Raw genomic sequence first — 12,088 nt, 5'->3', positions numbered from 1 at the left:
CGAGTGGACAAGGGAGTCACGTAGGGAGCAAACCCTGCAAAAAGCAGGTGGGGGGGGAGGGAAAAATGTGCTGGGTAGTGGGATCCCGTTGGAGGTGGCGGAAGATACAGAGAATTATACATTGGACCTGGAGGCTGGTGGGGTGGTAGGTAAGGACAAGGGGAACCCTATCCCAAGTGGGGTGGCGGGTGGATGGGGTGAGGGCAGATGTGCAGGAAATGGGAGAGATGCGTTTGAGAGCTGAGTTGATGGTGGAAGAAGGGAAGCCCCTTTGTTTAAAAAAGGAAGACATCTCCTTCGCCCTGGAATGAAAAGCCTCATCCTGAGAGCAGATGCGGCAGAGACGGAGGAATTGTGAGAAGGGGATAGCATTTTTGCAAGAGACAGGTTGGGAAGAGGAATAATCCAGGTAGCTGTGAGAGTCTGTAGGCTTATAGTAGATATCAGTAGATAGGTCGTCTCCAGAGATGGAGAGAGAAAGATCAAGAAAGGGGAGGGAGGTGTCGGAAATGGACCAGGTAAATTTGAGAGCTGGGTGAAAGTTGGAGGCAAAGTTAATGAAGGCGACGAGCTCAGCATGCGTGCAGGATGCAGCGCCAATGTAGTCATCGATGTAGCGGAGGAAAAGAGGGGGATGGATACCGATATAGACTTGGAACATGGACTGTTCCACAAAGCCAACAAAAAGGCTGACATAACTGGGATCCAAACGGGTGCCCATGGCTACACCCTTGGTTTAGAGGAAGTGGGAGGAGCCAAAAGAGAAATTATTGAGAGTAAGAACTAATTCCGCTAGACGGAGGAGAGTGGCGGCAGACAGGAATTGGTTAGGTCTGGAATCCAAAAAAAAGCGAAGAGCTTCGAGACCATCTCGGTGGGGGATGGAGCTATATAGGGACTGGACATCCAAGGTGAAAATAAGACGGTGGGGGCCAGGGAACTTAAAATCATTGAAAATATTCAAAGCATCAGAAGTGTCACGAACATGGGTGGGAAAAGATTGAACAAGGGGGGGATAAGACAGTGTCAAAGTATGCAGAAATGAGTTCAGTGGGGCAGGAGCAAGCTGAGACAATAGGTCTACCTGGACAGGCAGGTTTGTGGATCTTGGGTAGGAGGTAGAAACGGGAAGTGGGGGGTGTGGGAACTATGAGGTTGGTGGCAGTGGATGGGAGATCCCCAGAGCTGATAAGGTTGGTGATGGTATAGGAGACAATGGCTTGGTGCTCCTTAGTGAGGTCATGATCAAGGGGTAAAGAGGAGATATCAGAGAGTTGCTGTGCCTCGGCCAGGTAGAGGTCAGTACGCCAGACAACAACGGCTCCCCCCTTATCAGGAGGTTTTATAGTGAGGTTGGGCAGAGCATTCTGTCCTCAGTAAGGGCCTCAGCTTTGTCTCCCTTCGCCCACACCTCAGCGAGTTCCACATACACCATGATGCTGAACTCTTCTTCCGCCGGCTCCGTCTCCGAGCTTACTTCTTTGACAAGGACTCTCCTACCCCCACCGATGACCCCTTGTCCTGTCTTCAACCCTCCTCCTCTTCATGGATATCCCACTCTGGTCTTCTGCCTGCTCTGGATCTCTTTATTGCTAATTGCCGACGGGACATCAACCGTCTCGACTTCACCACACCCTGTTCCAATTCCAACCTCACTCCCTCCGAACGCTCTGCTCTCCGCTCCCTCTGCACCAATCCCAACCTCACTATAAAACCTGCTGATAAGGGGGGAGCCGTTGTTGTCTGGCGTACTGACCTCCCCGTCTTACCCCATCCCTGACACATTTAGTTGTTTGCCTGTTCTCCATCTCCCTCTGGTGTTCCCCCCCCACCTTCTTTCTCCTGAGGCCTCCCATCCCATGATCCTTTCCCTTCTCTAGCTCTGTATTACTTTCGCCAATCACCTTTCCAGCTCTTAGCTTCATCCCACCCCCTCCAGTCTTCTCCTATCATTTCACATTTCCCCTTCCCCCCACTACTTTCAAATCTCTTACTATCTTTCCTTTCGGTTAGTCCTGACGAAGGGTCTTGGCCCGAAACGTTGACAGCACTTCTCCCTATAGATGCTGCCTGGCCTGCTGTGTTCCACCAGCATTTTGTGTGTGATTCTGCAACATCACCTCTGTTTCTTTCTCTTTATTTGCTGCCTGACCTGTCGACTATTTCCTTTTTTTTTCTGTTCTACATCACTGAGTATTGGGTTCAGTTACTATATAGAGAGGCATCCAAGCCATATTAGATCAGAGAGTGAAATAAAAATTAAAGAAACATATCAAAATTTGGCTCCATGATTTGCCAAATCACGTTATTCAATTATAATATACAGAAAAGTCAGATCTAGGCAATTGACTCAGATTAAACAATTAAAAATATTACGACATTAAGTTCAAACCCAAAGCCTGTGCCACAAAAAAGCAGCTTTTTAGCAGCAGTGGCATGGAAAATTACAAACATTTATGACAGAAACTTAAGTAAACTGATTCAAACCAATTAAAGGAATATGTAGAGTAGATGTCAAGAGATCCTAAATGCAAGTATTATGATCTAATGCAGCGGTTCCCAACCTGGGATCCACTGACCCTTTGCTTAATGGTATTGGTCCACAATATAAAAAAGTTTGGGAAACCATATAAAAATTTTGGGAAACCCCAATCTAACAGAATAGATTCCTGAACAATTGGGCAGCAGCAAAATCCTACAAGAACAATTGGATGTTTTAATGAGCGATCTATCCCTTTGTCTAAATAAGCCAATGGTCCTCAAAGGAATCAATTACATAAAGTAACAGCCCAACCACCTGCACCAAGAGCAAGAGTTACCCAAACACTTCCTCCATTTTTATATTCACTTAAAATTCTTTAAGTACTGCATGAGAGATTTACAAATATATGTCAATTTACCAGAAAAGGTAGGCTTTCTTCAGATAATGGTCATTTTCACAATATTTTGGAACGTTTTCTATGTTGCAATCAACCTACAAAAAATTGCAGAATGCTTAAACAAGATAATATAAATACATAAAAATTCTTACATAACAATAATACCTTACTGTTTAGTACTTATTCCCTTTATTCCACAAAAAAACTCCATCAATTCTTTCCTCCATGCTCCTAAATAATAAGAATGCTCAGATCCGTGCTTTTTTTAAAAAATATATCACTACAATAAACTCATTGTTCTTGAAAAGGTGTAAGAAGCTCTCCTTAATAAACAGCTGAAGTCCCTGTCATTGGACTTTATTAAGAAAATTGTATTTTTCTGAACCAAGGCCAACTTTCTAAAATATACTTTAATCTTTCCTGCCACTTACTGGTACTCATGCTTCAAAATTCCATTAGCAGCACTTTATGATTCGTATGCACCTACCATTTAAACCCCTTCTGCCAGAAACCTCCAAACAGTAGCTCCAAATATCAAGATAGCCAAGACTGACAACTCAGGAGTGTACAATATTTTAAAAAAGCCAACAGTATCCTACCCAATTTGTAAGCCAGCCATTTGAGTTACAATGTGATCACCTTTGTATCAATGAGCTAGTTATATTTCATTTTCATCGTTTTCTATTTTCATTTAGTATATAGTTAAATAGGCTTCTCGTATTAAAATCAAGTACGTTTTCTTGCCTACACCTCTCCCATTTTTATAAATTTAGCATGCACAATAAAAGCACTTTAAGTCACCTGAACCACTATAACTCCATACTCCTTAAGTGAGTCTGATGACTTTTCTAGCTGTTGAAGGAAAAGGTTGATTTCTGGGTTTACTGAAAAATAAAATCATGTTTAAGTCATTTAAACAACATTTCTTCTATAATCAATAACAACTAGTACTAGATTGAAATGCCAGCCTGCAGGATGTACTTGTGATCTGCCAACATTACAATTTTAGAGGCAGGGCTATTCAACCAAGCTATGATAGAAAGTAGGAACAGGGAAGGAAAATGAATGGATTTAGTCAGAACAACTAGAGGGTTCAATTATCATTAAACTGAAATTCAAACTAACAATTAAACTAGTTGCAAAGGGAAAAAAAATGAAACTTAGATTGATTCTTTTTAAGTGGATACTACAGACCAGTCAAAAGTAGAAAGAGTTGTGTACAATTTTCCTCCAGGAGTTAAAATTCAATTTTAAAAGACAACTGTATTGATTTTAAGTTAAATTTTAAGGTTATGTGCTCAATCTTCTACTTTGGGTACACCTTTTTATTTTATATATTGCTTGTCCTAGTATCAAACACTCAATAGTGCAGGTTGGGTACAAAGTGAACCTCTCGTACGTGAATCACCAACTATTAGCAGGCATGTGCAACTGCATAAGAGGGCTTAAGGCTATTCCAAAGTCGTTGGAGTTTAGAAATAGAGAAATTTTGTTACATTTGCAGGGTGTTGGGTAGGCTACACTTGGAATACTATGCTGAGTTTTGATCTACGCAAGAAAAGATAGGAGGCATTACCAGGACAATTTCCGGAACAAGAGGACTGTCCTGTCAAGAGAGGCTAAAGAGGGTGGTTTGTATCCTCTGGAGTTCAGAAAAAATAAAGAGTGGACTTATTGGAATTTATGAGATCCAAGCCGGCAAGACAACATGGACTTTGAGAAGTTTTCATTAGTGGGAGGGTTGAACAATGGGACATGGCTTCAAGATAAGGAGCTGGTCATTTAAAACCAAGGTATGTAAAAATTGTTCTTGGAGGGTAGTGAATCTCTGGAATTCTCTCCCTGGAGAGTGAGGAGGCTATCTTGTTGGAAGTACTTTCAAATGACAGAGGTAAGTTTTTGAAAGATTGGGGGATTGAGGGCAAAGAGAAGGAATGCGTCCTGGAATATATCAGTAAACATTCATATATTTTATTTTAAATCTTTTTTATTAATTATTATTGAATATTAACAAAAAAGATACATTAAGTCAATATGTCATTATGTACAATGAAGGATTAAGTTAGCAACAAAGCTAAGCAATATATCAACAATAAGAAGAAAAAATAAAGTGTTACAAATATTCTTTGAAAGAAAAAGAAGAACCCCTACTAACTGAAAAAAACAAAAACAAAAACCCATTGGGAGCACAACCCCGGAGCTATACATCATACAAACTTCCAAATAAAAACATCAGTCCGCCAACTCAAATCCACTTAAAGAAAAATCGGAAGGAAACCATATTAATTAACTCAAATCAGATTATAGAAGCGGGTGAATGAACCCCACCTTTTCTTAAAATCGAATCGAGGATCAAAAGTTCGACTTCTGATTTTCTCCAAACTAAGACATAACATCACCTGAGAAAAGCATTGTATCGAAGTAGGAGCAGAAGCACCTTTCCATTTCAACAAAATAGCCCTTCTGGCCAATAATGTAAAGAACGCAATTACATGTTGGTCTAATGGAGAAATACCATGAATATATTGAGGAATTATACCAAATAAAACTGTCAATTTATTACATTGTAAATTGATTTTTAAAGCTTTAGAAATTGTAGAGAAAATAGACTTAAAAAGATGTTTCAATACAGAACATGACCAAAACATATGTGTCAATGTGGCTGTCTCCGTTTTACATCTATCACACTATTAGACATTTTGATGTTGCAGCTCTTTCGGATCATACGCCTTTAAGTTTAGCTTTTGAATTGAATGATGTCACTATTGCAAATTTGCCCTGGAGTTTTCCAGAAAATTTATTACAAAGTCCAGACTTGGTCAAATTTATTGAGACTCATAAAAGATTTTTTTTCTTTTTAACAATATGGGAGATGTATCGAAATTGATTATATGGGACACATTTAAAGCATATTTGCACAGTCAAATAATTTCCTATTTTGTTAAGTTTAAGAAACAGACAAAACAGTTAGATATGATTTCCAAACAAATTAAAGACTTGGATAATATTTATGCAGTCTCTCCTAACATTGATTTATTTAAACAAAGAGTTGAACTCCAATCACAATATAATTTATTATTAACTTATCCTATTGAAAGTAATTTTATGTGTTTGGAGATAAAAATAATAAGCTATTAGCATCTCAATTAAAAGCAGCTAGAGCTAAAAGACAAATTTTAAAAATTTGTAAGGGAGATGGTAGTTTAGCATGCAATTATGAAGATATTAATAAAATTTTTCAAAACTTTTATATGGAACTTTATAAATCTCAGTTTCCAGTTGATTCTTCCAAAATGAATGCCTTTTTACAAGATTGATTTTCCTCAAATTTCTGTTGAAGAGCAACAAACTCTTGATGTTCCTATTACTGAAAACGAAATTCAGAAAGCTATTCTTTCAATGCAATCTGGTAAAGCTCCTGGACTGGATGGTTATTCTGTAGGATTTTATAAAAAATTTGAAAAATTGCTCTCTTCATATATGTTGGAAATGCTTAAAGGTTCTTTTTTGATAGGAGAGTTACCTCCCACAATTTATGAAGCTTCTATTTCTTTAATTCTTAAGAAAGATAAAGATTCTACTGACTGTGCTTCATATAGACATAGTTCATTATTAAATGTGGATGCTAAAATTCTCTCAAAAATAATGACTAATCGGCTAGTGAATATTTTAGCTTAAAATTATTTCTCAAGATCAACAGGTTTTGTAAAGGGCCGTTATTCCTTTTTTAATGTTCAGAGACTATTATATATTCATACTTTTCTAAGGCTCCCCAATGTGTCATCTCTCTAGATGCTGAAAAGGCATTTGACAGAGTAGAATAGAAATACTTATTTAATGTTTTAGAGAAATTCGGCTTTGGTATTAATTTTAATAAGTGGATTAGAATGATATATAAAAGCTCTATTGTACTGTTATTACTAACAATTGCAGATCTCCTTTTTCTCGGCTTTCATGGGGTACGAGACAAGGATGTCCGTTAAATCCTTTGTTACTTAATTTGGAGCTGGAACCCTTGGCTATTGCACTTAGTGAAGCTAAAGATATTCATGGAATTCTTATAAATGGGATTGTTCATAAGATCTCCCTTTATGCCGATGATCTTTTAGTTTATATTTCAAATCCTGAAGAATCTATTCCATTTATTGAAACTATTAAACAATTTTTGAAAGTTTTTGGGATATAAACTAAACCTTCATAAAAATGAATTTTTTCCCCTAAACAATTCTGCTTCTATATATGTTGACATTCCTTTTAGAGTTATGGACTCATTTAAATATTTAAGTATTATTATCGCTAAAAATCATAAAGATCTTTATAAAGCTGATTTGGTTCCTTTAGTGGATTTTATGAAGCAATTATTTTGTAGATGGAATCCACTTACACTTTCGTTAGTCGGCCAAATTCATGCAGTTAAAATGATGATTTTACCAAAATTTTTATATGTATTTGAAAATATCCCTATTTTTTTAACTAAGAAGTTCTTCAATCAGGTTGACTCCATTATTTCATCTTTTGTTTGCAAGAATAGAAGACCAAGAATTGCTAAATATCATTTACAAAAAGTAAACATCATATTGAATGGCAGCACGCACAACATGCTGGAGGAACACAGCAGATCAGGAAGCATCTATGGAAACGAGCAGTCAACAGTATATAAGGTGTTGCTCCTCAACCTGAGTTTGGTCTCATCATGGCAGTAGAGGAGGCCATGTATGGACATATCCCAATGGGAATGTGAAGCAGAGTTGAAGTGGGTGGCAACTGGGAGATCCTGTCTGTTGTGGCGGACAGAGCGGAGGTGCTCGACAAAGCAGTCCCCCAATCTGCATCGGGTCTCACCGATGTAGAGGAGGCAGCACTGGGAGCACCGGATGCAATAGATTACCCCAACAGACTCACGTGTGAAGTGTTGCCTCACCTAGAAGGACTATTTTGGGCCCTGAATGGGGGTAAGAGAGGAGGTGTAGGGACAGGTGTAGCACTTACGCTTGCAGGGTAAGTGCCAGGTGGGAGATCAGTGGGGAGGGACGTGTGGACCAGGCAGTCGCAGAGGGAATGATCCCTGAGGAAAGCAGAGAGGGGTAGAGAGGGAAAGGTGTGCTTAGTGGTGGGGTGCTGTTGAAGGTGGCGGAAGTTGCAGAGGATAACGTGCTGGATCCAGAGGCTGGTGGGGTGGTAGGTGAGGACAAGGGGAACTTGGTCCCTGTTGTGGTGATGGGAGTATGGGGTAGGGGCTGAAGTGCGGGAAATGGAGGAGGTGCGGGTGAGGGCATCATTGATGATGGCAGAAGGGAAACAACGATCCTTAAAGAAAGAGGACATTTGAGATGTCCTGGAACGGAAAGCCTCATCCTGGGAGCAGATGTGGTGGAGATGGAGGAGCTGGGAATAGGGAATAGCATTTTTGCATGTGGCAGGGTGGGAAGAGGTATAATCAAGGTAATTATGAGAGTCAGTGGGTTTATAGATGTCAGTGTACAGTCTGTCTCCAGAGATGGAGACTAAGAGATCGAGAAAGGAGAGAGAAGTGTCCGAGGTGGACCAACTAAATTTGAGGGCTGAGTGTAAGTTAGAGGCAAAGTCGACCAAATTGACAAGCTCAGCATGGGTGCAGGAATACCTCATATACCGTCTGGGAAGTCTCCAGCCCCTTGGCATGAAATGGTTGCCACCCACTTCAACTCTGCTTCACATTCCCATTCAGTCTATACATGACCTCCTCTACTACCATGATGAGGCCAAACTCAGGTTGGAGGAGCAACACTTCATATACTGTCTGGGTAGTCTCCAGCCCCTTGGCATGAAATGGTTGCCACCCACTTCAACTCTGCTTCACATTCCCATTCAGTCTATACATGACCTCCTCTACTACCATGATGAGGCCAAACTCAGGTTGGAGGAGCAACACTTCATATACTGTCTGGGTAGTCTCCAGGCCCTTGGCATGAACATTGAATTCTCCAACTTCCAATAATTCCCTCCCTCTCCCTTCCCCCATCCTAGATTCACTCTGCCTCCTCCTCCAGCTACCTATCACCTCCCTCATGGTCCTGCCTTCTTCTACTTTCCCCTTACATTCCTTCTTCACTTCTCCTGCCTATCCCCTCCCTGCTTCCCTTCCCCCACCCCCTGATCTTTCCCCTTACTGGTTTTTCACCTGGCACCTACCAGCTAATTCCTTCCCACGTTCCCCTCACCTTCTTTATAGGGCCCCTGCCCCCTCCCTTTTTAGTCCTGACAAAGGGTCTCAGCCCGAAACATTGACTGCTCATTTCCACAGATGCTGCCCAACCTGCTGAGTTCCTCCAGCGTGTTGTGTGTGTCGCCTTGACCCCCAAGCATCTGCAGTGTATTTTGTGTTTATGATATTGAATGGCAGGGTTGCTTGTAGAACCAGATGGACCACTTCTACTCAAACATTCTGTCTTTCCAATACATTGCCTCAAAAATTATCCTTAAGCCCGATCTTAGAAAAGCAACTATGCCAAACCACTACTGGTAACTATTTCATATTTTTTTAACTATGTGGCCTCCACATGAGACTTTTATAGTCAAGAGCATTTTTATACAACTTCAGCTACCATTTTCAAATCTCTAGGTTGATCAAAATTTACTCAAGATGGAAAGACCAACTGACTACCATTTGCAAAAAATGACTAATGCATTGAATATACAAAATAAACAAGTGAGATAAGAATTCTGCTTCAAATGCTCAAAATGCAAATACTCACTTATTTTTTTGAAGTATATTAGAGAAGGTTTTCCCGGCTGCAGGATGTTGGCCAAGTGTGGCTGATTTGCATCGTGGGGTACCTTTACACCATCAAGGACACTTAACTGACCAGTACACAACAAAACTAAGTAAAGATAGCAATGCCTTCGAGCCATTTTAGTGGAAGGTTTAAGGCAGCAGTGATCTCGGAATTGCTAAAATAATTTGAATGAAATCCTCAACAAAATTTTTCTTTATTTCAATCTGAAAATAGAAAAGAAATTAGCGATAACATATATTCCACAGTCATTTTAACTGCCAGTTTATCATAAAGATAAATTATGATACTAACACCAGTGCATCAGAATCTACTAACTTTAGACTGAAAAAGAAATCACTTATTATAAAACATCAAAAACCAACACTAAATAACTCATTAATTGGAATACATGAACATTTGTATTAGAAATTTTTTTCTATTAAGAATATCGACTCTCCATTTCATATTTCCTTCCACAATAAATTCCTGTTGGAATTTAGAAGAGCGCAGGGTGAGGGAGGGGGAATTCATTGAAACCTACCCAATGTTGAAGGGACTAGATAGGGTGAATGTGGAGAGGATGGATGTGAAAAGGATGTTTCCTATGGTGGGAGTATCCAGAACTAGAGGGCAACCTTTTAAAACAGAGGTAAAGAGGAAGTTTTTTTAGCCAGAGAGTCATGAATCTGTGGAATGCTCTGCCACAGACTGTGGTGGAGGCCAAGTCCGTAGGTATATTTAAAGCAGAAGTTGATTGTTTCCTGATTGGCCAGGGCATCAAAGGATATGGCAAAAAGCCAGGTGTATGAGGTTGAGTGGGGTCCAGGATCAGCCATGATGGAATGCCAAGAAGGCCCACCAGCCAGCACCTTTACTTTCTGAGAAAGCTGAAGAAATTTGGCCTGTCCCCTAAAACCCTCACTAATTTTTATCGATGCACCGTAGAAAGCATTCTTCTTGGGTGAATCACACCCTGGTATGGAAGTTGTCCTGTCCAAGACAGGAAGAAGCTGCAGAAGATCGTGAACATAGCCCAGCACATCACACAAACCAATCTTCCATCCTTGGACTCACTTTACACCACACGCTGTCGGAGCAGTGCTGCCAGGATAATCAAGGGTAAGTCCCACCCAGCCAACACACTTTTTGTCCCACTTCCCTCCGGGAGAAGGTTCAGGAGCATAAAGACTCATATGGCCAGATTCGGGAACAGCTTCTTTCCAAATGTGATAAGACTGCTGAACAGATCCTGACCCGGATCTGGGCCGTACCTTCCAAATATCTGGAACTGACTTGCATTACCTTACTTTCCCTTTTCTATTTTCTAATTATGATTTATAATTTAAAATTTTATTATATTTACTTCAATTTGTACTTTAGGGAGCGTGAAGTGCAGAAACAAATATCACTGTGATGATTGTACGCTCTAGTGTCAATTGTTTGGTGACAATAAAGTATAATGAATAGCAGGGCAAACTTGTCAGATTGAATGGCCTAATTCTGCTCCTATGTCTTATGAAGCTGATATGTTGCTTTAATATGAAAATCATAATTAATCAAGTTATCTAATAAAAAGTCTTTTGCAGTCATTTTCTTCTACTAGAAGGCCTGTATGTGAAACCCCATCTGCAGATGAGCTACAGGCTAAAGAAAAGGTTTAGAGAGGACTCACCAAGTATTAAGAGGCTCAAGTGAATCCACCACCCTATCAGGCTGTTCCACTAATCTCCAACTCCTTGACCAATATCCAATTTTGTCAGTTACATTAGGAAGAATATAATTGCTTCCATGTCTGTAACAGAAGAGAACATAAACATTTGGATTTGTAATCTTCAATGCATCAGTTGAAATCAGTCGAGGAACCGATTGTGGACTTCAGGAAGGGGCAATCGGGAGAACATACACCAGTTCTCATCGAGGGGTTAGCAGTGGAAAGGTTGAGCAGTTCCAAGTTCCTTGGTGTCAACACCCCTGACAGGGTCTACCCTGGGTCCAGCAGAATGATACAACCGTGAAGAAGCATTCTAGTGGCTATATGCCATTAGGAGTTTGCACATCGCTAAACACTAGCAAATTTCTACACCTGCGCCATGGAGAGCATCTAACAGGCTGCATACAGAGATGGCAAAATACTGGATCGTAAGAGGCTTCAGAGGGTCGTGGACTCAGCCACTTCCATCACGGGCACACACCATTGAGGACATCTTCAAAGGGCAGTGTCCAAGAGGGTGGTCTTCATTGTTGAGGATCCTGAGCATCCAGGAAATGCCCTCTTCTCATTACTACCACTAGAGAGGAGATAAAAGAACTTGAAAACCCACACTAAAGTTTCGGAAGTAGCTTCTCCTCTGCCATCAGATGTCATTGTCCATGGACGCACAAACAATACCTCATTACTCCTCTTTTGCAGTGATCATTCATTTTTATTTTGACTTATACTATTTTGTCAATCCT

The 12,088-nt window shown here is 40.3% G+C and overlaps 1 protein-coding gene across 5 annotated transcripts in view; it reads right to left on the bottom strand.

Moving 5' to 3' along the window:
• txndc16 (thioredoxin domain containing 16) overlaps positions 1-12,088 on the bottom strand; it is a 127,963-nt gene that overhangs the window by 113,778 nt on the left and 2,097 nt on the right. For all 5 annotated transcript variants that reach the window (XR_009509264.1, XR_009509257.1, XM_059957951.1 and 2 more), the window contains exons 2-5: positions 11,307-11,426; positions 9,614-9,858; positions 3,681-3,763; positions 2,901-2,974 (exon numbers count right to left, since the gene is read on the bottom strand). Coding sequence is in view for 3 of the 5 variants with exons in the window: in XM_059957951.1 (XP_059813934.1) it covers positions 2,901-2,974; positions 3,681-3,763; positions 9,614-9,770 (314 nt within the window). In the remaining 2 variants the exon portion in view is untranslated. The remainder of the gene's footprint in view (positions 1-2,900; positions 2,975-3,680; positions 3,764-9,613; positions 9,859-11,306; positions 11,427-12,088) is intronic.

Source organism: Hypanus sabinus, chromosome 2, assembly GCF_030144855.1.
Source record: "Hypanus sabinus isolate sHypSab1 chromosome 2, sHypSab1.hap1, whole genome shotgun sequence".
NCBI lineage: Eukaryota > Metazoa > Chordata > Chondrichthyes > Myliobatiformes > Dasyatidae > Hypanus > Hypanus sabinus.
The sequence above is the reverse complement of the archived record's forward strand: the minus strand, read 5'-3'. Positions and strand labels throughout refer to the sequence as shown.